The sequence below is a fragment of the Lemur catta genome, chromosome 22, assembly GCF_020740605.2.
Source record: "Lemur catta isolate mLemCat1 chromosome 22, mLemCat1.pri, whole genome shotgun sequence".
In the NCBI taxonomy this organism is placed as follows: Eukaryota; Metazoa; Chordata; class Mammalia; order Primates; family Lemuridae; genus Lemur; species Lemur catta.
Genome location: NC_059149.1, coordinates 14,557,284 through 14,580,825, shown reverse-complemented (window position 1 = coordinate 14,580,825; position 23,542 = coordinate 14,557,284). Strand labels below are relative to the sequence as shown.

At 51.7% G+C, this 23,542-nt stretch overlaps 1 protein-coding gene across 3 annotated transcripts in view; it reads left to right on the top strand.

Annotated features, from left to right (window-relative positions):
- The window catches only part of RBPMS (RNA binding protein, mRNA processing factor), a 155,679-nt gene extending 132,137 nt beyond the window's left edge, over positions 1-23,542 (top strand). For 2 of the 3 annotated variants that reach the window (XM_045535488.1, XM_045535489.1), the window contains 2 exons: positions 4,089-4,219; positions 6,953-7,183. In XM_045535488.1, the coding sequence (XP_045391444.1) occupies positions 4,089-4,219; positions 6,953-7,084 (263 nt within the window). In that variant the 3' untranslated portion in view covers positions 7,085-7,183. Of the gene's footprint in view, positions 1-4,088; positions 4,220-6,952; positions 7,184-17,222; positions 17,293-23,452 lie in introns of those variants that run through there. The other variant, XM_045535490.1, reaches the window with a different exon arrangement.

Sequence of the window (23,542 nt, the reverse complement as noted above, 5' to 3'; positions counted from 1 at the left end):
CCACGGAAAAGACATTCGTCCCCATTCGGAGGGGGGTGAGGCTTGGCCCCCAAGGAAGTGGCATTTAAGTAGAGTCTGCTGAAGAGTTAGTTCTGCCTGGCGGCGGGAGCTGTGTGTGGGAGAGAAGCATCGAGGTCAAGCAGTGGAAATGACTGCTCCTAGATGTAAGGGCGAGCCAGGTGTGACAGCTGGGACTGGGGACCGAGACAGGGCCAGATCACGTGGGATTTTTTTTCCCCCTAGGACTAGCTTTGACTTTCCACTTGGGGTCTTGTAGGCCATGACGTGGAGTTCAGGATGTCCAGAGAGCAAGGGGCATCGCAGACGGTTTTAAATAGGAAAGTGACAAGACTGGATTGTGTGTTTGAAAAGTTGTCTTGGCTTCAGCGTGGCAGCCAGGAGCACTTTTAGGAAGCCTTTCGGTGATCAGTAGTGGCGGTGAAGGTCAGAGCAGATGGTGGCCAGATGCAGCAGGCCTTTGACGGAAGTTTGGATGTAAGGAGAAGGGGGTGACCGCCAGGTCTGGCTGGGGCAGCTGAGTGCCAGGTGGCATCTTGTACTGGAATCTGGACCCAAGAAGGACAGACTGTTGTAGGGAATGTGTTTAATTTTGGATATGGTTGAACATAAAGTTAATGTGGAATATTTCCAAACAGAAATTTTCAGGGGGCAAAATACTGATTAAAAGTTCTTGAACCTTGTGTTCTCGGCGGTACTCAGAGGTTTATGGCCACATTTAAGTCCTGCAAGCTTCACCTTTCTTTGTCTGTTTCCTCATCTAACATGAAAAGGCAGACGGGATGATCTCCCCGAGCTCTTCAGGCTTAAACCTTCGTCAGACACGGCAGTTCCTTCTTTTTAAAGGGATTAGAGGCTGGATTTAGACGTTTTCTAGTCCTTGTTCTTCACAATCCAATTTGAGCTCTTCTGGTTGCATATTCTCATGCTAAGAAAAAGGCCTATTCAGATGCATATTGTGAGCCCTAGACAACATGATCCGCAGAAGGTGCAAAAGGAGAAAAGATGTAGCCAGATTTGGTGCAATGGGAAAGGATTCGCCGGGCATCTCAGGAGGGTCGGATTAGGCCCAGACAAAAAAGGCCCTGGCCCCTTGATCTGCCCTCTTTCTGCTCACTGGGGCCTGCCTCAGCCTGGGTGGTCAAGAGCCTCTTTTGTCAAGAGGAATCGCACCCCCTCCCTGAACTCCAGTTTATCCCAATGGGCCCTGGGTGCCATCTTTTATTTTTTTTTCCAGCCTTCCCATCCTAGGAGGTTTGAGCAGGATGGGCAAGGACTCAGGAAGGTGGAGCCCATCAGAGCCTTGCTGCTCCGGCTGGGATGTCTTGTTCAGGGCTTGGGCCATGCAAAACCTGTCTCTTCAGCTTTTGAAATTTTCTCAAGACTACTTCAGCAACCCAAGAGTGTACAAACGCAAAAAAAGCTCATTCTGCTTAATACCCTCTTCCATCAAAGGGGAGTGTGCATGTGTTTTAAGAGAAGTCTCAGCCTCGTGTTGAAATGTAGGTGTCTGTGACCACTGCTTCACCACCAGTCTGATCCCACCCTGGACGGGCGCCATGTCTCTTGGCATTTACGGTAGCTCCGGATTCCTTCATAAGGGGAGAAAGAGATGGATGATAAGATGTCTCAAGGGATTTAACAAGTGTAAGTTCACCCTAATATCGTGTAGCCCTCTGCCTCAGCCGCTGCGGTACTGTATTACTCAACAGCCTGGAGTTTAGGGGATTTCAGAGCAAAGCCTTTATTCTGCTGGGCTAGGTTTTGTGCACATGTCAATCGGTGAATTGTCCCTGAGCGTCAGTGTAGACCTAATGGGAAGTAATGCTTTAGGATAAAAATGTAGAAAGGTCTGGAAATCATAAAGTCCACCAGTTAGCTGAGATTGAAACCTGATTACACCGTATCTCCATTACTTAAAGGACATACTCATTTCATTTATAATATTTTCTAAAGGAAGCATCCATTGATCAGGTATCAGGCAGGGAGAGGAGGAAGGGACCCCCGGCAGGCTGCGGGCCGGGCATGTTCCACTGATGTTCTCTCTGTTTTTGCACTAATAACACGGGCTAGAGATTAGTGTACTAGGGCTTGAGACTCTTGACTTTTTTAAAAGACTTTATACGTCCTAAAATAGCCTGGTAGCTAAAATAACAACAACAACAACAACAACCACAGTAATATTAATAGCTTGGCTTTCCTGAGAATGGTTGGTTGGAAGGCTTGTGTAAAATCCAAGGCATTGGTTCTGGCAGAAGTTAGTTTCCGCTAGCGGGGCTCCCACAAGACCTGCTCTAATGGAAATCATCTGGTTCCATCACGACAGGAAACAGGGATCTGTTAAGCATCCTCCCAACCCCTCCGAGAGGGGTTTCCTAAGCCTTGGGCTGCAGATACCCACATGTCCTAGAACTTGAAGTGGATGGTGTGGACCTGATCATTTTAAAGAGGCTTATGATGTTATTGCTTCCCTGCCCAGATAACAGCACTCAGTCAACTCTTACGGTCTAGTCTTTCCAGCCTAGCTACGTGGGCAGTCTGTGTTCCCATCTCCAAACCCGAGGAGGCACTTTCATCTGCCTGTTGAGAGCAGGAGAAAGACAGGGAGGCCTGCCAGCCACAGCATATTAAACCACATTATTGGGATCCTGCTGTGTCTGGAAACGAGCACACACTGCCCTTGGAGTGGACGGTCATCGGTCAGACGCTCTGGTCTCCCTGCTGTCTCTCCCGTGAGATGCCCTTGCCTCCCAGGCTGGCTGAGGGAAACGTCACCAACCCCCTGCCCACCAGATCCACGTACACCCACGGGCTCTGCCCCTTTCTAGTTGCTTCCGTAGAGTAATCACCACATCACACCCAGCAAAGCAGTTTTCTGTTTCTAAGCCCCTGTCCTTGTTGAAATTCCTCCCTAGAACCAGAGGTCCAGAGATGGGAAGGATGAGGGCGACAGCAGCCTGGAATGATAACTCCTCAGGTGGTGGGAAGGCACGCGGTGACTCCGTTGACCTTGGGTCACGCGCACTGTAGACTTTCTGGAAAGTCCTGCCTGGGGGTGAGGGTTGGGGGGGGGTTACTAATGACTTTATCGAGTCACCTTTTCCCGTCTCCCTCGGCAGTCCTGGCCAGCATCCTTGGCATACTTGATTTCAGTTTTTGACAGGTGATAAAAGCACATACTGAGATTGCTGCTTTCCCGGGGTCCAAATTCGTCACTATTGACCGATGTTATTTCTGCCTTCCTGGAGAAGCTCGCGCATGTTTGCTGTTTGGTGCAATGGATTGCTTCCTGATCCCCCCGCCCTTCGCTCTGGCAAACTGTAGCTTGGCCTGAGTGGAATTGGAGCCGCAGGAGGAACATTTAGACCAGGCAATTGGCAACAGAACTTACTGCCCCCACCCCAGGAAATGTAGTCCGTGTAAACTGCAACTAAATGTTCTTATTTGCATATTTCACTTTCATCGGGCTACTCAAGGGTTTTCACTCTCATTCTCTGAATTTTTAACATCTTAAATGTCCTGTGGTCACAGTGTTTGGCCTGTACTTCTGGGGGAGGTGGAGGGACAATGTTTGCTCATGATTTATTTGTCAATAGTAATTATACTAATAAGCAGAAAAGTGTTACAGTTCTTCCAGTCTGGAGGGGTCCTGCCATGAAACCATGGCTCTCCCAGAGGCTCTGCAGTGGATTCTCGTGGGATATCTTTTACTGGTTCCTTCTCTTCCTTTTCCTCGGAGGCCCACACTTTGTGTTTGGTACAGGAAATTCCCACTGTTCTTGGGTTCCCCGGCCACAGCTGGAAGGACATCAGAGTGTCCAAGGCACAGGCCAGCCCTGAGATCTCAGCGGGCCGGACAGGCAGCAGATGCTTGTTGCTTTTTTTATTATTATTATTTTGCATCGTCCATTCCCTTGCTTAGCGTTTGGGGGACCGAAGACAACCGGTTGTTCAAAGAACGAGAGTCGCTTCTGACATTGAATGGGGCTCGGGGTTATTGGGTGTTTTGTTTGCTGATTGGAAACCAGCTGTTGATACCTACTAACTCTGGCCTTATTCTTTTCTTGCAGATGAGCTCACAGTGCCTGCACTTTACCCCAGTAGCCCTGAAGTGTGGGCCCCGTACCCTCTGTACCCGGCGGAGCTAGCGCCTGCTCTACCTCCTCCTGCTTTCACCTACCCCGCTTCACTGCATGCCCAGGTAATTGATGCCCATCGGCCACGACTTCACTCCCTCCTCCACCGGTCCTTCCAAACCCGGTTCCCCAGAGCACACCGTACGACTAACACCTATCCGGCTAACAGATCCACCTTCGAGACATTAATGATCCCTCTAAATCGAGCTGACACTCCTCCGGGACTTACGAGGATCGTCTGACAGCAAATGACATCACCCACTGCCTGATGTTTGCCCCAAATCGACACCTACCTCTCTCTTCCTTAATGACCTCACCATCGTAGCACACAGGAGAGACTGGGGCAAGGTTACCCTCCCACCCCCCGGCTCCCGGCTAGCTAGAGGGTGTCACCGGAGTGTAGACATGTGTGTGTCTCGGCACGTGGAAGGGCTGCCGAGAGAGGCGTGCAGTCACGGGAGTTACTGCATCTGTGTGTGTGTGTGTGTGTGTGTTGAGAGGTTTCTGCTCTCGGGTTCTGTGAGAATCTAGTGACCAATAGGGAAGCTTCCAGGGGAAGACTATGCATTTTCTTACATTTGTTGCAGGAAAGATGAAGGATTCCTTTCTTCCGTTTGTAAGAAACTCTGTAGGAAAAGAGGTACGATACAATGTCTAGGATGTAATTACAGGTCAAGGTAAACAATGCTGTTCTGACCAGCTTGCTTTCTTAGTTAAGAATAGCCTGAGTTTTATAAATAAACTCCCTGTTTCTCCACCAAGATTACTGTCTACGTACTGACACTTCCTCTCCCCTCGGAGAAAATGTTGCTCTTAGCTTTGGTTTTAGTGCTAGTAGTAGCGGTCAATGTAAAGATTCCCCTTTGGAGGTAACTACTACTTCTGTGGCCTGCAAAGACGGATAACCAGTAACAAATACATAGAAAGTACATAGGTAGATATCCTTTGTCTTTTGCATGTGCAGTTCAGCCTGGTTTTTTAAAAATTGGCTGGACAGGTGGGGTTTCCATTTGTATGTTTTGCTCAATATTTATTTACAAGGCTGGATGGAACAAACAGCTTCCCAGAACACTGGTCCTTCTTAAAACTCTTTTATGTTGTCCAGAACTCACTGTGTTGACTGAGACCCCTGCAGAGACAGCCCCCAGTGAGGGTTCTTGAAGGCCGCAGGGTCAGGACTGTTGGGTTGACTGTTCTCCTTCTCCATAGCTGAGTTACCAGTGTGAGTGTTGGTGGCCCGGCTTCCTGGGGCTGCCCTCCCGTGTGTTCCAGGCACCGGGCGGTCAGACTACAAAGAGAAAAACCCTTGGTGTCTGGGCCCGGTAGCGATTGCCCTCTGTGTTGGGTGAAGGAGGGAGAAAGTCCAAGTAGTGGAGAAAAAAATGGAGGCGGTGGTGAGAACCCTTGGCACAGAAAGTACATTAAAGTGGCAGGATTAGCTGTCCCCAGGCTTCTCCTCCGCTGCGGCTGCCTCCACCTTTTTTCCATCCCAGCGCTGGGAAACCCTTGCAGCTGGCAGGGAGCAGGAAAGGGACAGGGGGTCAGGTGTAAACCTGTGGATCTCTCCTGCTGAGTCACCAGGACGTTTGTAGTGGGCCGTGGATCATTCGTAGATGACATGGATCAACGAAGTGTCTCTTTTGTTCTCCCAGCCCATCCTTGGATGGCGTGTCGTCTCTTGCTAGACTGCCCAGATACATTGGCAATTAATTAAGGCAAATGTTAATAAACACCGGGAAACAGTGCAAGTTTGCATAGTCTTCTGAGTAGCCATGGCTTTGATTAGTCAGCAACAAAGCCTTTCGCCATCAAGAGCTGACAATGGCAAGAAAGGACTGGGAGAGTGGTGGCTTTTGGCCATGACATCTGCCCTTGCTTCATTCCTGTAACGGATGAAATCAGAAGTAATTCTGGGGATATACAGTGGGGGAAGGACCTAAAGAGTCTAAAGACGTTAGAAAGTGCATTGCCATTGTAAGGAGAAGTGAGGAGAGACAGTTCCAAGACTAGATGGACTCAGCCATTTGACTTAAAATGGGGTGCGCTGCCCATACTGGCACCTTCCCCTGTTGAGTTCCTCCTTGATCTTGAGACTTCCAGCCTGGAATCCACCTGGCTCTGCCAACCGCGGTCCTAGATTTGGTGGAACTCTCATCTGGTATCAGGGAGATCCATGCGTTGAACCCCACTTCTTCTCTGGCGTTATTCCCAGTGCAGTCTTGGACTCTACATCCTAAAGATTCCTGAACAGATACGGTTATTTAAACGTATTTGTCCAATAGGAGAACCGTAGAGTTGTGAACTGGGAGAGGCTTGACAGATCAGCTGGTCTGACCCATGTTACAGATGAGGAAACAGACCTGAGAAGATGGAGTTACCCAAAACACAAGTGGCTCCACCGTGACTAGCCCAGGCCACCTGACTCCCAGGCCTTGCTCTTTCTGCTCAGAGGTGCTGGCTCCCCACACACTTGTTCTTTGCTGGAATTTTGGAAAGCCCTCACTCCAGAGTGACCACTTGGACCCTTCTTCTCTAAGTAGATGGGAAGCCTGTAAGAAGAGACTTGGAGGAAAAGACAAGGGAATCAGCACTTAACCTTCACCCAGAGGGGCTAAGAGAATCTTTATTAATTGGATGTAGGGCAGAGTGGGCCCAAATGGAACATCTCCCCTTAGTGGATAATTCAGATTTTGTTTTGGAAATTCTGTACTGTCCTTGAAGAAGCTTTTGAAATAATTTTGCTTTTCTTAGCAATGTTGTGCTCTGTTTTGAGACATGGATATTTTTTTTTCTTCTAGTGTTTCTCTCCTGAGGCAAAGCCCAGCACACCTGTCTTTTGTCCACTTCTCCAGCAAATTAGATTTGTCTCTGGGAATGTGTTTGTAACGTATCAGCCTCCTGCAGACCAGCAGAGGGAGCTCCCATGTTGAATGTGTTTGTTAGCTATTTTTTTCCCCCCACCTTTTGCAAAAAACTATTTCTTGGCGACGTGTGAGAGATTTCAATAAAAATTTTAATCAGAGCAAAAACGATCTCAAGCAGCCTGCAGCGTTTTTGTTTTCACGGTGATGCGATTTTGGAGCTAAGGTGGTTAATCTGAGATTCTGGGGAGAAGTGGGCCCATGAATGCTACCAAGTGTGTCTTACGTGGGAGAAGACTCAACATCTGGGGGAGGCTAGACCAGAGCCGAGGTCTCACTGCCGCCACCTGTGTCGTCTTGGGCTCCCGGATGACCCAGCAAGAGCCACATACTAGAAGATTCTCATTCCAGCCTCCGCGAGTCACCCAGCAGGAGCTCTCGCTTCGGCAGGGACGGTGTGTCTAGCTAGCAGAAGCCCACGTGAAACCAATGGCGGATGCGTTTCCCAGTCTGCCCACTGTGGTCCAGAGGAAGGAAGACCCTCAGGAGACAGAAACTGTCGTTGAAATGGAGTTGAGTCACATGTCTAGCCCTGCCCCAGCTTCACGCGTGGTCTGGTGCCCCTTCAGATTTCCCAGGTCTAAATGGAAGATACTTACTTGCCATCAAATCCAATTTTCTAGAAATTACTGGATAAGGAAATAGGACTGTAAGCCCTAACGCTGCCTTATTTGTTAGAAATGAAAGAGCGACCCTGTCCAGCAAAACATCTGATGTCTAAGATGATCGTTACATTTTTAGAAGTGATCTCTTCTGGTTTACTTTCAAGGTCATTGGTATTTGAAATTTATTAAATACTGTTTAGTACGTAAGCCACCGTGGGTAGGAGAGGAAGGTTATAGCCGGAAGAGCATACAGCTGGCTGTTCCTGTCACCTCATACTCACACACCTCCAGCGGCTTTTAAGTCTGGGTTCATTGTTTGCGTTTAGTCTTTTTGCTGATGCGGCAGAGAGAAAGTCACAAAAGTGTGCCGTCCTTGCCACATTCTTGAAATACAACAGCGTTTCCCCTGCATTAATGAGTCAGTCATAATGTTGCACAGAAACTTCTGCAGGTAAGTAGGACTGAGAAGGGGAAAGTCCTGACAACCTGTTTTAAAGGCCTCACCTACCCCGAGTAACAGTGGTTCTTTCAGAATTCTTACAGGGCTGCTATACATACCTGGATGTAAACAGTTGTTAAAATCGTTACACAGACTTCCTGGGGGCAAGGCGTGCCTGCCCCTGGGGAGGTCCCTTGTGACACACTGGAAAAATCTCAAAGGTTAAACCCAAAGTAAACACAGAAATGGACCATGGGAAAAGAGACATGGGCAAACGGGACTAGGATATCACAAAGGGAGCGATGGCCTAGGAGTAGTGTGTGGACCGTCTACACTGCAGGACTGGCCCCACCACCACCGTGTTTAAGCAGTTACTCTTCAGCAGGGTGCAACTTCTGAGAACTGGATTGTAAAACATTTTTTTAAAAAGTTTCATTCAGCATTTCTGTGGCTAACTGTGCCCTGTACAGAACACTGGGGTCAAGGGCACGGGGACTCCTGGTTTGGCGTGGGGTTTGTGCCAAGTACACAGAGCCATGCTAGGTGTGGACTCAAGGATGTACAGTGCCAGGGAGGTGCCCAGTGGCACCAGCAGCTGTGAGTCCTATCCCCGTGCATAGGGGACCCAGGTGACAAGGACTCCTCTACTCCAGCTTCTCCCTCTAGTTAGAAGGCAGGAGCCATTGCTGTAATGGCGGCTGGTCCCGTAGGGAGAGCCTGTGGACAGCTCGTCTCTGGGACCCGTGGGAGGTGGCGTCCACTCCTCACCTGAGGAGTCAGGAGACTCTGGTCCTTCGCTCCTGTGAATCCCAGATCACATTAGCACTTGGCCCAGGCCAGCCTTGGCCTTGAGGCCTGGTTTTCCAGAGGTGTGTTGTCCTCCAGAGCTGAGGATTTTGATGGTCTGGAAGGACCCCAGCTTTGCAGGACTGCAGAGGTTGCCTTCTGCCCGAGGCTTGAAATTGTTTTTAGGCATAAATAAAATTTCTAGTTCTGTGACATTTCCCTTTCCCTTTCCCTCTAAACCTGCAGCTCTGGGAAGGTCAGACTGGGAGGGGAAACCAGCCCTTACGGGTTCCATCTCCTGAAAGTGCCGGTCTTGGCTGGTTTGCTGTTTTGTGAGGCTTTCTAGGAGCACCTGGCCTGGCTCTGCCCGAGATGGGGACAGGGCGGGCAGACACCGAGCGCAGGCCCTGCCTCCCCCAGGCCTCAGGAGCTCGGTCCCCTTCCCTCGGCCCCTCCTGTGGGCTGGCCCTGCGCTGTGCCTGTCCTGTGCAGCCTTGATCAAGTTCCTTAACTTCTCTGGGCTTCAGGAGAAAATGAGGTTAATAGTCACTCATGTAAAAGGTTTCTAAAGAGTGCCTGGCATATAGTATGGTTAGTAAGGGATTAGTAAATGTTTGCTTTATTTAAAAAAAAAAAAAAAAAAAAACAACCCTTCCCAGGGACCTTTTTTAAGGAGCATTTGAATTTTCAGGAAGGAGGCTGAATCGCAGGACTGAGCCCGGCCTGTGCACAAGGCAGTGACAGTTAAAACACGCAGCACAGTGACGGCTCTCATGGGGGCCGCCGAGTCCTCCTGGCTGTCGCCAAGGAAAGCCAGAGGCTGGACAGAAGGCTTGAAGGACAAGAGAGAAAGAGGAGGCATTTAAGTGACAAGAGTGCCACCTACATCACCGAGTGACACCGTCTGCCCGGCAGCAACCCGCGTGGTCTCTGCGGCTTGTGCCGGCGCTGGGGGAGCTTCTGCCCCGGGCCCGGCCGGGACACGCCGGCCAGAGAAAGCCTGTCCCCGGCAGGAAGTACACGCAGCTCGGGAAGCAGCTGCCGCCCCAGAGAGACGCGATGGTCCTCGTGAGTGGCTTTATCCAGACCCGCCGGCCCTGACCTTTCCAGCTGCTGCATAATCTCGCTTTCCTATCTGGGAAACCGGAGAAGGGAGGGACCCGCAGGTCACCCGGCCCATTCCTCCCAGGACGCTCTGGCACCTTCTTCCCATAGTGGCTCCGCTAGGATTCCACCCCGCCACGTTTCCGGGCAGGGCAGTCACAGCTTGTGCTTTGGGAGATAATTCCTAGTCCTGTGACTGGCACCCGGGGGACCCCACTCGTGGCCATGCAGACACTCTCTCCCTAAGGCCCCTCCGCAGCTCTCCTTCATCTGCTGTTGGCATTTGCAGAACTGGCCTCTTAGCAGGGCAGTGGGTGACGGAAACGCCGGCTCTGTCCTCACCAGCCTCTGTAGAAGCTGTGTGTGACCAGCCATTCGTCCAGAGGGCTTGGGGAGTTGTTGCTTTGGCCAGAGCTGCTGCTGCCACTGGGGCCCGGACCTCCCCATCCTGGGCAGTTCTGGGAGCAAATGCTCAGACACCAGAGTCAGAGCCTTAGTGTGTGTGGCTCTGGCCAGGGTCACTGATCCCAAAGGGACTTCCTAGAAATCCCAGGATTATTGCCAGGATTGAGAAAATAGCTCGGAGTGGGCCTCGACTGGGCGTGGTGGCATTGCCCTCACCTGGTGCTGTTTCCCCGGTTTCTTAAGCGTGTTCGGTTGTGTCGTGTGTCGTGCCAACCCCCTAGGTCCTGCGCACGTCCTGCCCTGACCGCGTTAGCAGGGAGCGCCCGAGGCTGAGTCTGAGCGAGTCGCATCTGTAGGTCCCATTGGTGAGCTCACCTCCTCTTGGGATTAAAACGGGTGGTCCAGCTGTCACCATAGGGAGGCACAGAGGGCCTGGCACCTGATTGGCGTTTTAAAATCAGACAAATAAGATTTTGATGAGTTTTCACCCATTCTGCTAAATTTGGGATTTTGAGGCAGGTTTTGTTTTTGCTTTAACCTCACTGAGCCTCGGTTTCCTCATCTATAACTTCAGAGAATAAACACCTTCGTGAAGTTATTTTGCACAAAAGAGTAAAATGCTTGGCCTAGAGGAGTCGTTATTCTCAGAACAGCTCTTCCTCTGCCTTCGCTTGTCTGAACTTGATCCGGCCTGGCCCAGAGGTTCCTGAACCTTCTGTGGGAGCTTGAGAAGTGCTGACACCGGGACTCCAGACCAGGACCCGGACAACAGAGGTGCCCAGGCTTTCTTCTTCGGTCGGTGGCTTGTGGCATGTGGCACGTACCGAGACGTGGCTGTGGTTGGGTCAGCCGGCCGTCATCCAGGATCCTTGGCCTCTTTCCCTGGGCCTAGACACCCAGATTCCCTCCGAAACTGTGATTTCTACCTGCTTTGCAAACCAAACCAAGGCTGCAAAGAAACTTTGGAATTATACAACGAAGCCTCGACACAAGGAGAAAGTGAACTTTCTTCCTTGAAGAAAACCAGTTGTGACGAGGGGAAAGAGGAAACTCGGCTCCAAATGGGATCATGTTTTATTCAGGGTTTGTGCTGCCGGTGGGGAACGCCGGAACCCGGCGACAGGCTGGGAAAGTGGGACAGCCCAGCTCCAAGCTCCGTGCGTTCTGCCACGACGTTCCGCGCGCTTCACTGAGCTCGGCTCCTGGGGACCTCTAATGGCCCTTGATAGCAAACATAGTTAAAAATTAACAGACTGACAAAATTAAATATGGATGACAAGCGACCACTGTGGACTTAATCTGACACAGGGTGTTACACGCTTGGGCGCCCTTAACCCGAGTGGCGTCTTGAACAGCTTCTGAGATGTCTGGGCGCATTTCGCATGCCTGGTTTGGAAGCAGGAGCCTGGGTTGTGCTGAGGACAGACAGGGAAAGAGTCTGAGAGCCCAGGAGAGAACATTCTCTCCACAGGCTTGTGTTTAATTAAACCCGGCCTTGATCGGTCTTGGCAGGAGGGGCTCGCAGTCCTAGGACCTTGGTCTTGTGGTCTAGACCTTGTGCCTGCCCAGGCTGGGACCTCAGCAACATCCTCACTGGGAGACCACGTGGCTGGGGTGGTCGTGGCCTTCCCCAGCCTGGCCTTTCTGGCTTCTTTCTTCTCCAGGTGTTGGGGTAGGTGAGATGGCAGGCTTGGGACCCAGTCACATGAATCTGGACATTTTGCCTAGATAATACCGACTTGTTTAATTGCCCTAGGCAAGGAGTATCAGATGCCAGACAAGCAGTGAAGAGCGCTGATTGCGTTTGTGACCTCGGTGTGTCACAAACATGAGGATGGGCGGTCAGTTCTGGGAGGGGAGGGAAAGGGGACAGGAGTGTCTGTGACAAAGGGGTTCTCAGTGCATGCAGCAGAGAAGTTTTTGAAGTGTTCTTCCAGTTTGGATGAGTGCTTTATTAGGAGTGGAGAGGGGTACTGTTCAAAAGAACCCTGTAATGAGTGTTATAAAGAGGGTGATCTTTTTGTATTGTAAGCCATCACTCCAGCCTATTTGGTGTGCTTGGAGTTTCTTGAACCAGATACGCTTGGGGCTTGCCAACTTGGCCTCAACCTGGCCGGGCTTTGACAGAGCTTGCTGTGGGGCCTGGCACGCTGTATTTGGTGATGCTGCCCAAGAGTGGATCCTGAGATCCAGAGCGAGCCAGGCAGCGTTGATGGTAATAAGCCAGCGCGCGAGTGTGAGTGGTTCGCTGCAGTTGGCTCAGTATTGGGGAAGAGCCCCCCCATAGGGCATCTAGAGCTCCATTTTGGGGATAGCGGTAGAACCTGCCTGAGAATAGCCATGCCTGAAAAACCAATTAATCCATTCTTTTGAGAGAACATTCTGTCATTCACACGAACAGTTGATAATTGACCGTTTTTAACTATTTTGTTTCCGAAGAGGGATAGCTTAGTTCTGAATGCAGCGCTGGGGAGGTCTGTAATCATAGACAGCATCTGCGTGAGGAAAGTTCAGAGACAATCTCAGCTTTTCTGTGGACAGCAGACGTCCAGGGCACCAGCCAGTTGGGTGATCTTCCAGCTCTAGTTAGTTTCACTAAGAGCTAGAAGCTTGGATGCCATGTGGGCACACGCTGCAGCCTCTTACACCCACCGCCGGAGGGGCCTTCCAGACCAACGTTTTGCAACACCCACAGGTATTAATAGTTGTTATGTAATAAAAAGATTCTGCGGTCAGATAAATTTGGGAAACCCAGGGCTAGATCAGGTCTCTTAATTTTGGGACTTCTCAGAGCCTTTATTGTGCTGGCAGGTGTCAAGAGGCTGCTGAAGGGATGTCGACTGTGCATTTCTCCCAAACTCCAGACTATAGAGCATCTCTAGACGAGGGGTCTCCTGCCGTACTTCTGGAAACCTTAATTAAGAGCGTGTCTCTCGGAGGTGTGTGTGTGTGCGCGCGAGCGTGGTCACCCGGAGGGCTTGTTAACATGCAGATCAGACCCCGCCCCTAGAGTGTCTGCCTGTCTCAGACATTCCCGGGGATGCTGATGGGACCAGCCAGGGACACACTTTGAGAACCACTGCTCTATAGTCACCCCTTTATTCCACACAGAAGAAAACAGTCAAACCAGAGGGTACTAACAATAGTGACCATTAATGGAGCTGGTCACCTGCCAATCACGTGTGATGACTGTTTCTAAGGGCAAGGATGATACTGGGATTCAGTCCCTAGAACGGGGGTAGCACACTGCAAATAATAACTGTCCCGCTGTTTTGTCCTCTGCCACCCAAACCACCGTGCGGAGGCTGGGGGTCGGGCGGGGGCTGCGCCCTAACGACTAGTCAAGGTCTTTCTGTCCTTGGCAGCAGTATTGGGAACAAGTTCTGTGTGTATTTTAATCCTCCGGGTCTTAGTTTTTCTCATCTATAAATGGAAGAGGATGGAAGTTGTTTTTATGGATACTTAACGACTTTCTCTAGCATTCCATTTTATTTTTGCTCTGAGTTATTTTTCTGGGTATCTCGTGCCCTCCGCACTAAGGTGTTGGAGGCTGATGGTGTCAGCCCGGCAGGGGCACTGCGTTTTAGAAGAGCATTCTTGAAGTGTGATGGTAAAGTCCCAAAATCTCCACTAGAACTTACTAATAATAACAGGTTTTTACTATTAGTGAATTGGAATAGTAGTAACTGTTAAATTCTACTGGAGAAGATTCCCAGAGTCTTTTGTGTCGCCTGCTCACTTAGATGTCACAATCTGTGTGAAGCGCTTAGCATGGTCTCTGGCACAGACTAAATATCCAGGTCCCTTTGGGTTAAATATGTTGTGTTAGAGTTTCTTACAGGCTCTTCAGAAGTTCCTGGGCTCGTATGCAGGATGCTGAGGGTGTGTGTGAGCGCACGTGCGTGTTTGTGCAGAGGGGACGAAGCGATGTCAAAGGTCATTGGCTTATGTGGAAGGCCAGACCGTCTTACTTGATCCAAATGAGTGGACTTGAACCCCTGCTGAACTGTAGGTGGGAGGAGCTTAACTCGGGGGGCCTGGCGGGAACTGTGGGTCCCCTGGTGATAATGGCACAGCTAAAGCAGCCCCCAGGGAATCGCAGGCTGAATGAGGGTGAGGGTGAACCTTCTCCTTATCCCCCAAACAGCAGTTCACCCAGGCCAGCTGTGGGGACCCCCGGTTTGGTGCTGTGAGTGGTCCTGCCCTCTGCTGGAAAGGTGGGCGCAGCCTTGGTGTCTGTGGGCTGCGGTGGCAAGAGCCCCCCGCTCCCGGCAAGCACGTGGCTTCCAAGCTGCGAGGCACGGGGGTGATGGATTTGGGGGCCTGGCTTCCCCCCACCACATCCACTCCGAGGATCAGCAGACCTGCTTCCTCACTGCACCCTCACACCTCTGCTGAGCACAGCTTCCTCTGGTTCTTGTTTTTTGGGGGTTTTTTGTTAGTGTTTTGTTTATTTTTTCAAGCCAGTCGAATTTAGCAGTGGGGAGTTGTTTACCAACTTTAGTGACAGTGTTGCTAGTAAGTTCTCTGATAACCCACTACCGTCAGACCAGCCGAGCACAGCTTACGCTCGACCCCCCAGCTTGGAATCCACCCTGTTGTCCCCCAGGAGTGTTCCCAGACCAGGCGGACGAGCGCGAGGGCTGTGGGTACAGCGGGCTCCGAGCAAGGGCTGGTCGGGGAGGCTGGGGAGGGGAGGGGACGGGCTTCCTTCTCGCAGTCACCTCACCTAAGCAGAACCGTGCCATCCACTCTGTCCCTCTCCCTGTGTCTCTGTGGCCTCGTTGGGGGCCGGTGGCCCGGCCCGCACCCAGGCAGCACCCGTCCACCACTGCGCTCCACACTGGTGCACACAGACCCGTCCCCCTCCCGTGTGTCTAGGTTCCCAGCCCCCCACCCGCCTCGGGTGCCCTGTGCCCCCGTCCCGTCCTCTCCCCCCTGTCTCAGGAAGGCAGCTCCAGCCCTGCTCTTTGCTTAGTGAGCAAGTGGATTCAGATGCACAGAGCCATAAGCCATGGGTAGGTATGAGTTTTTTCTTCGTATGTCTCTCCGTCTTCTCTGTCCTTGTGCCCCCTCCCTCTCCCCCCTGCCCTCTCCCTCTCCCCCTCCCCCCTGCCCTCTCCCCCTCCTCCCTGTACTCTTCCTTCTGCTCCCTCCCCACCCCACCTCACCCCACATTTTTCCCTCTTATTTCTAATGTCTTTCCTGTGTCCTGCGTATACTCCTGTCCCCAAAGCAGCGTGGGTTTGGGCCTGCTTGCATGGCCAGTTTCAGATCTCTGGCCCTGCCTGAAATGAGCATTGGTACCAGCCAGTGGCTCTCAGGGAAGGCAGTTTCGCCCTCTTACCACCCCGGGGCCTCACTCGAGGTGGCACCGTGAGTGTGGCAATGTCTGCAGTGGTGGCCAGAGGAGACCCAACACACAGATGGCCTCAGGCAGTCCCTGGGGAGGACTCTCGGTGTGGGCAGAAGCCCAGCATGTGTCCTTGGTCCTGTTAAGAACCCATTTCCTGATTAAGTGAGGCCAGACACCTCCACCCCAGGTGGCCTCGGTGGGTCGAGTTCCCTGGTGTGACAGCCAGGGAGGAAATGGCCGCTCTGTGAGGAGGGCCACGGGGTAGAAGGAAACCTCAAGGGCTTCTGTGAATCGGGGCAAAAAGCCCGGGATGCCATGTCTGCTTGCTCTAGGACCAATTTCTGGACATCACAGCTCTTGGCATCGGGCTGGGGGATGTTGTGGAACCCTGTCCTGGATTCAGACCCAGGCCTGACCCCACTGGGCTCTGTGACCACAGTCATTCAGAATGCCCAGACCTCACCTGATGTCCCCGCCTACAAAATGGTACGACGCGGTGGAGGCTTTTGACAGTCCCTGCAGAGCCCTGCGGTCTGCAGTCACCTCAGAGCCACCTCCGGCCCCATTTCTACCGGAATGGCGGCTGCCTCGCCTTTGTGCTTTGGCGAGTCCTCGTGTGCCACCCGGGATGGCCACGGCAGGGGCCCTGGCCTGGGCTTCCCACGGGGCTGTAACTTGCTGTCGGGCCTCCTGTGAGGCAGGAGGGCACAGTCCCAGGAGGCAGGTGTCTCTCGCCTCTGTCCCGAGGCTTAGGGTTAGAACTGACGTTTCCAGTAGACGGACATTTGTTAAAGACAGAGTTCACCTGCCCTTTTGTTGGTTTTTTCACGTTTTCCTTGGTGTAGGAGCATTTGTGTTTGGGGCTGGCCTGCCACTTCGGACACCTCATGGAAGAGACGGGGCCGCTTGTGTCACCTGTGAGAGGCTCCTTGCAGGCCCCTCCCCTCAGCATGGGGTGTGGGTGCCAGACCCCACAGTGCCAGGAAGCCACACCCTACAGAGTAGGGACAGAATCTCAGGTCCCCACCAGGCCACTGCTGTGCGTGGGGTCACAAGGTGCCCCTTCCCTGCCAAAGCAGACACACTTGGTCACCCTGCTTAGGAAACCATGAGGCAGCCTGTTCCCCAGCCTGGTCACTGCTCAGTAAGTATGGGACCGTGACTTCACCGGGCCAGCCGTTATTAGCCTCAGGATGGCTTTGCTAGCTTCGTAAAGGAGGACGAGAGCAGGGGAGTTGGTGGCACCTCAGGCACTGGCGCTGGGTGCTGTCCTGGGACCATGGCCCGTGTGTTCCTGACAGCGTGTGAAAGGCCTCCCGGGCCCCTGTTCTGAGGCCCTGCGGCCAGTGCGAGTGGCTGCCGTCTCGGAACAGCGGGCACACGGCAGCCACGCGGGACCCTCCGTGGGGCGTGAGGACCCCGGCTCACAGCCTTCTCCACGTGTCTTTGCAGATGCGCTGGCTCCCTCCCTCCGAGGCTACTTCTCAGGGCTGGAAGTCCCGTCAGTTCTGCTGAATACTATGTGAGTACCTGGTTTCACCACAGAGCGTGCGTGTCACGCACCTGGCGTGTGTCTGGCACGTGGGGGGTGCTCTGAGCACAGCTGTCGCCCTTCCCCTCGCCCACACCGGCTGCCCTTCCGTGATCGTCCGTCTTTGCTAAGCCCACGCGAAGAGCTACCCAGCGGTGCATCTCGTCCGAGAGATTCTCACCTGGGATTGAAGGAGAAGGGAGGTGTGGGTGATGCTCTGCGAGTCTAACTGAAGAAACCAATACCTGCCCTTCCCACTTCATAAACAAGCAAGTCAGTGCTAGGGTCCACAGAAGAGGTGTCAGAAAATATCACTGCATGATTATAGTTCACCTGCTGCCAGCATTAAACAAACCCTCGAGGGACAGGCATAAGCCATCCACCCATTTACGTAGTAGTTTATTATGGGAGTTTTAGAAATTTATGAGAATTAATTTCCCTGCTCGCATCATATCCCAAGTTCTAATCTTTCTAGAATACCTGATTTTTTTGTACCGAAGGCTGATGCTGTTTCCAGTAGGCTATCCGTAAGGCTTTTTATCTTGAGGGAAGCAATATCCTAAATTGGCATCTTTGTGCCATTTCAGACCTAACATTGCTTCAGAGAACTACCAAATAAATGGTTCCTATAAATACAGAATTTCTACAAAATACCGAATGCCTTCTATAATTCGGTATCTTGACTGAATTTCTGTTAAGTACAAGGCACTGTTATTCTGAACTGCAATTTAGTGTGTGAATTCGGGGAGTCTACCTGAAGTTAGATTTTGAAAGTGTTAACACTTCTACAGCCAACCTTCTCTTGGTTGACATCATGCCTTCACAAAACAGGAAGAAAAATGAGAAGAGGGAGGGACCAGAGCTTCATCCTGTCGGAAATGCTAGAGGTCATGGCAAGCTGTTTTGCACATGTACCTCATGCCATTGTAACCGTAGAGTCACGAGCCTCTTCTGGGAGACCTTCTATTCTAAGATAAAAATACTCAAATGAAACTAATGTTCCTTTTCTTCTACCATCGATACAGAGTCCCATGTGCTTTGTTAGATCATTTTGAGGCTATTTAGACTCTTTCAGAGAGGTATTATGTGGAAAGAACAGGCCTCTGGTTGATTTAGATTCTATTTAAATGGAGAAATGGTTCAGACCTTTCCCAAAGGAAGGATTGAAGCAATGGTAGACACGAGAGCCGGCCTTGTGCAGGTCAGTGCCCTCTTAGTGAAGAGGAAAAAGACATAGAATAAGATTTTTTTAAGGTCCTGGGATTTGTTTTCCACAGGCAAGTTACCCTGTTGACTTGAAGTCTCAGTTGGTGGCTCAGGTCATCTTCAAGATCTGGGGTCACTGCTGAGTGTGGACTTGAGTTACCGAAGTTCTTCCCATGGGGGAGGTCGGCACTTCCCAATGAGCTCTGGTCCTAGGTCAGAAGAGGAAGCCTTCTTTGATCTCAAAGGAAGAGCCTCACCAAATAAGAGAAAGATTCATACTGGGTGACAGAGCATCACAAATCCCACCCGATGATCAGAGGGGCTGGTCAGTGTAACCTGGCTGTCGAGGACTCCTTCTCTGATGGTGGTAATGGGATAACATTTCTGTCCTGTAAGACATCAACGTCAATAAACTAGAATTATACCTGTTCTTCCTCTAACCCAACATATTTCCGAGCGTGGCCAAATAATACCAGTCTTCAGGGATAATTGTAGGCAAGAGTCTACAAATCCTCCCAAGGTCAAACAGTCAAACAAATTTCTCTACCAAAAGATTCTCAGAGCCTTTGTTACAATACGAGCATCATGAATCTTTTAAGAGGAGGGAGCTCTAGTATGCAGTATTTCTCAAGCTTATTTGAGACCAGAGGATCCTTTTTCTACAGAATCTTAGGAAACTAATGTTTTACATAAAGCGTGCTTTGTAAAACTGTACCCAAACCTCTTAGCCAGAAACTAAACCCATGGCTCCCTTATACATAGATCCTCGGACAAGTGTTCATCGGTGATACTTCTCATTCATCGGTAATGATGTAGAAAAAAATCAGGACAATGCAGTAGATTCTTACAGCTATTTGTATTTGTCCCTTATTCTCAAGTTGTATGTGTGTGTTTGTGTTTGGGAATCTTTTTAAATGAAATGGTAGCGTTAAGAAATGGCAGTTGCATTTTAAATATCCTTAGGAGAATAAAGTTGGAAATTCATGATAGATAAAAGTGTTCTTTTAAAATAGTTTACTTTTTTGTGAAATCTAAAAGTTTGCTTTTTAGGGAAGATTCTTTTTGCCCCCCCCTGAAAATATTATTTTTAAGCTTTGAGATATGTTTTAGGGTCTGTTCAGTCCAGGGTTTCATAAGTCCATGTTCCATATTCATGTACTCAATTAAAATTTTTTACTGAGATAGTCTCGCTCGGTCACCCCAGCTAGAGTGCGGTGGCATCAGCCTAGGTCACAGCAACCTCAAACTCCTGGGCTCAAGCGATCCTCCTTCCTCAGCCTCCCAAGTAGCTGGGACTACAGGTGTGCACCACCACACTTGGCTAATTTTTCCTATTTTTAGTAGAGACAGGGTCTCGCTCTTGCTCAAGCTGGGCTTGAACTCCTGACTTGCCTCGGCCTCCCAGAGTGCTAGGATTATAGGCGTGAGCCACCACGCCTAGCCCCCAGAATTAATTTTGAAAGTTACACTACAGATCCCAGACCCTTAATCATTTAGGCTCCTCCATCACCCTGGTGACATTGGTCCAGCACTGCCCTACGACTCCAGAAGGCCCCTGCTGTGCACACCTGTCTTTTCCATGGCCACGTGTTCATCTCTCGGTTTTCAGAGGCTGGCAGGGTGTCCCGGAGGTGTTTCAGATGACAAAACTGGAAATGCAGAAGCCCGTGAAAGGTTCATGGCTTGAAATACAGACCTGGCATTCGGCAAAAGCTGAAAGTGCTAATGACGTCGGAAGAGAGGTCACTGAGCACGAAACCTCACAGGTCACCTAAACACAAGTGTCGCAGCCTATGGACAGAGAAAAGAGACTGGAAGGGGCAGGGGAGGCGGCAGCCCCGCCAGGGGCCTGTCGAGTCGCTGCTCTGGGCCATGTCACGTGCTCAGTAGGAGCGTCAAGCCCGGTGACAGGAGACCTGCAGTTGGGCAGTTTCAGTTGGTAAAGATGTTGGCACAGGGCCTAAGGAAGGCCTTTTTTATTTTTTAAAATTATATAGGCCAAAGAGCAGATACCCATGATTAAGCATCATGAGTTCCAGTGAAAAAGATCCTGGGCTTTGCTGCGTCAGCTCACCCGACGGTTTCCAGATCGTCACTCTGCACAGACCTATCGGCCAGAGATCTGGGGGCAGCACGAGCCACCAAAGGACTGGCAGTTGCTCCTCTCAGAAGCGCAGCTGTAAAACCCTGTAGGGGCTGAATGAAAACGTGCAACGTCTCCTGTGGGTGAATCAGTCGTTCTGAGCTAAACATGGGCCACAAGCCAGACTCGGGTCCGGAGGGCGGGGTGGGTGGCTGGGAAGGAGTGTGGTGACAGTGCCCGCCCCTGCCACACTGGGGGTCCAGTCTGCCGCCCCATCCGAAGTGGGACCGGCTCGCTGCGGATCCACGATTCCAGCTCCTTCCAGTCCCTTGGATCAAGTCCTTTGCGAGACAGCTAATGATCCAGGCGACGTCATCGTAAGGAAATGTACATCAGAGTTGGAAACAGTGGTGGGATGCGCTGATGTGCGAACATCCGACCACGGAGCGTCTCTCGCAAAGGCCACGTGCAAGGCAGGTGCCGCCCGCAGTGCTCCCGCCCCGTGGCCGCCCTGCGCCCTGTGGCCACCCTGCATCCCGTGGCCACCCTGCATCCCGTGGCCGGGCTCTCTCTCCCCGCTCAGCTCATCAGTCCCCTCCCTGCGTGGGGAGAGGGCACCACAGGGCAGGGCAGCGGCAGGGTGACAACCGCCATCAGGCTGGCTGTCGCTTCTGACGTGGGTGGAGCACCAAACCCCAGCTGTCACAGCCTGCTGTCCCCGAGGGCCTTTGAGGATTTTTAACTTATCACTTTGACTTCTTAGTGCTAAAGAGAAATCGGAGACCAGACAAGAAATGTAAATAAGTGCTTTATTCTTTAGTTTGCTAGATACAAAAAAAAAAAAAAAAAAGTGAAAAAAAAAAAAACCAGGCTTACGCCCCCAAGGAGCTTCAGTTCTAAGGGGAGAGCGTTGTGGACAGTCGTGAAAGAGAAAGGATGGTCACTGCCCCCGATGCTCCCAGATCAGCCTGCGGTGGCCAAGCTGCAGAGTAGCTCGCTGTCATCGGTGGCACAAGTAGAGCCACCAGGGCGTGGCAGTCAGGGGGGGACGGTGCCACTGGGGTTTTCATTTGCTCGGATTCTTGCCTGGTGGCTGGTGTTCAGTTGGGCGTGCTGAATCTCCGTGTCAGTAGCCTTCTGCTAACGGTCAGCATGTGACAAGAGGACCCCTGAATACATAAAGATGAGTAAAATGATCAGCTTCCCAAACATACTGAGAACAAGAGCGCGAGTTGAGTAGTTGTCGCTCCTCACAGGTAATGAGAGCCAGACGGCTTTCCTCGTGGTGTATCCAGGTGCAGTTAAACTACCTGTAAAAGGGAAGGACAGGACTTGGGGAGCTGGGGTGGTGTGGGAGGTGTTCTTCTTTAAGAACTCATGAAATTTCCCTGGCCAGGGACCAGGACCATGGATAGAAATTGTAAGCACATGCAGTGACAGCACCCAATCAGAGAAGGAAATGGCAAGAGCTAGCACGGTTGGAGTTGGGGGCTGTTTGTTCCTTACATTTTGTTTTGGGAGGAACGGCCTGTCCCGTCTTCGGCTGTGAGCAAAGAGTTGTCCTCAGGGGAGTCCCAGGTGCCCATGGCCCAGGGAGGTGTCCAGGGAGGGAGGGAGCTGGGTCTCCAGGCAGGCCCAGCCGGCTGCTGTGGTTCCTGCAGTTACCCTGCCTTCTCCCTAGAAGAGACCCGCGTGTCGTGCTGTCACGCTGCAGTGTGCCCAGAAACCAGGGCGGCACTTGGAATCATTTGCTGTTCCCCTTCCATAGATCCCAGGAAGGTGGTCTTTCCTCCAGGCTCAGCCGTGGTCCCAGAGGCGGTTTCAGCGCAGGACAGTCACTGTCCTTGCTGAATTGGGTTGAGCCAGCCTGGAAGGGCCTGGATCTCCCTCGGAAGGGACAGCAGCGTCCTGTGCTCGCTGAACGAGTGACTTGTTTCTGGGGAACTGGACGGTTGGCAGCAGCGCATTGTGCACTCCTGGTCATGAAGCCCTGCGTGCTAGAGACAGCCTCCATCTGCAAAGAGAATTCTAGAAATGGTAGAATTGGCCTCCACGTGCACAACATTGGGCTTCCTTCCTTGGTACCAGGAATTCTGGTAAAAACCGGCTGGCTCAGAGGCAGCCGTGCCCGCAGGATAGATACTACAAATGGATTATTGGCTGGGTGTTGGTATCTTCATATTTGCAAATTCCCAGACCCTAGGGAGTAGCAAGATATGTTCACAAATGTGTTTTCCTTTCAGTTTTTGTTTTCCAGGAGGTGCTGGGGGCAAAGTTCAGTCGCCGGTGCATGTGGTAGCACGGGGCTCCCGTGGGCTTGGGCGGACCGCAGTTCTTAGAGTGATCTAAGGCAGCTCCCAGAGCTGGCTACGTTTCTGGCTCTTTCTCTTGGGCTCAGGTCCCGTGCCCTACCTCGGCAGGGCTTTTGCACGGTCTTCAGAGTGTCGGCCACAGTCCTGGGGATGTAGCCGTGGGAACACGTTTGCAGAGTCCCTGCTTGCCGGGCCGGGCAGCCTCCTACTGCTGCCCCTGCCACAGGCGCGACTGACCCTTGGTGAAGGTGTCCCACAGTGTGCTTCTCTCAGAACGTCCTTCCTCCCTGGCCCCTGAGAGCCTCCTCTCACTTGCCACCAAGTCCTAAGTTCATTTCTCCGGCTGAGAGCTTTTTATGCCACTACACAAGATAGTCCCCAAGTGGCGGCTTGTTCTCAGCTCAGCAGCAGAAGCCTTGGGTGGCCTTGTCTTGCCTTGACCTTTGCACCGTCAGCTCTCTGCCCGCAGAACAGGCCGCCCCAGCAGGCGGCCAGCCGGGGCTGGAGGCCACCGTGCACCATTAATGGGCGATGTCTTTCTCCATCCCAGGTCCCAGGTGTGTGATGGCGGCTGCAATCTGTCTTGTGGGTGTTAATGCGATCTTCAATGGCGGCTCCTGCTCTCCAGCTGTCCTGCAAA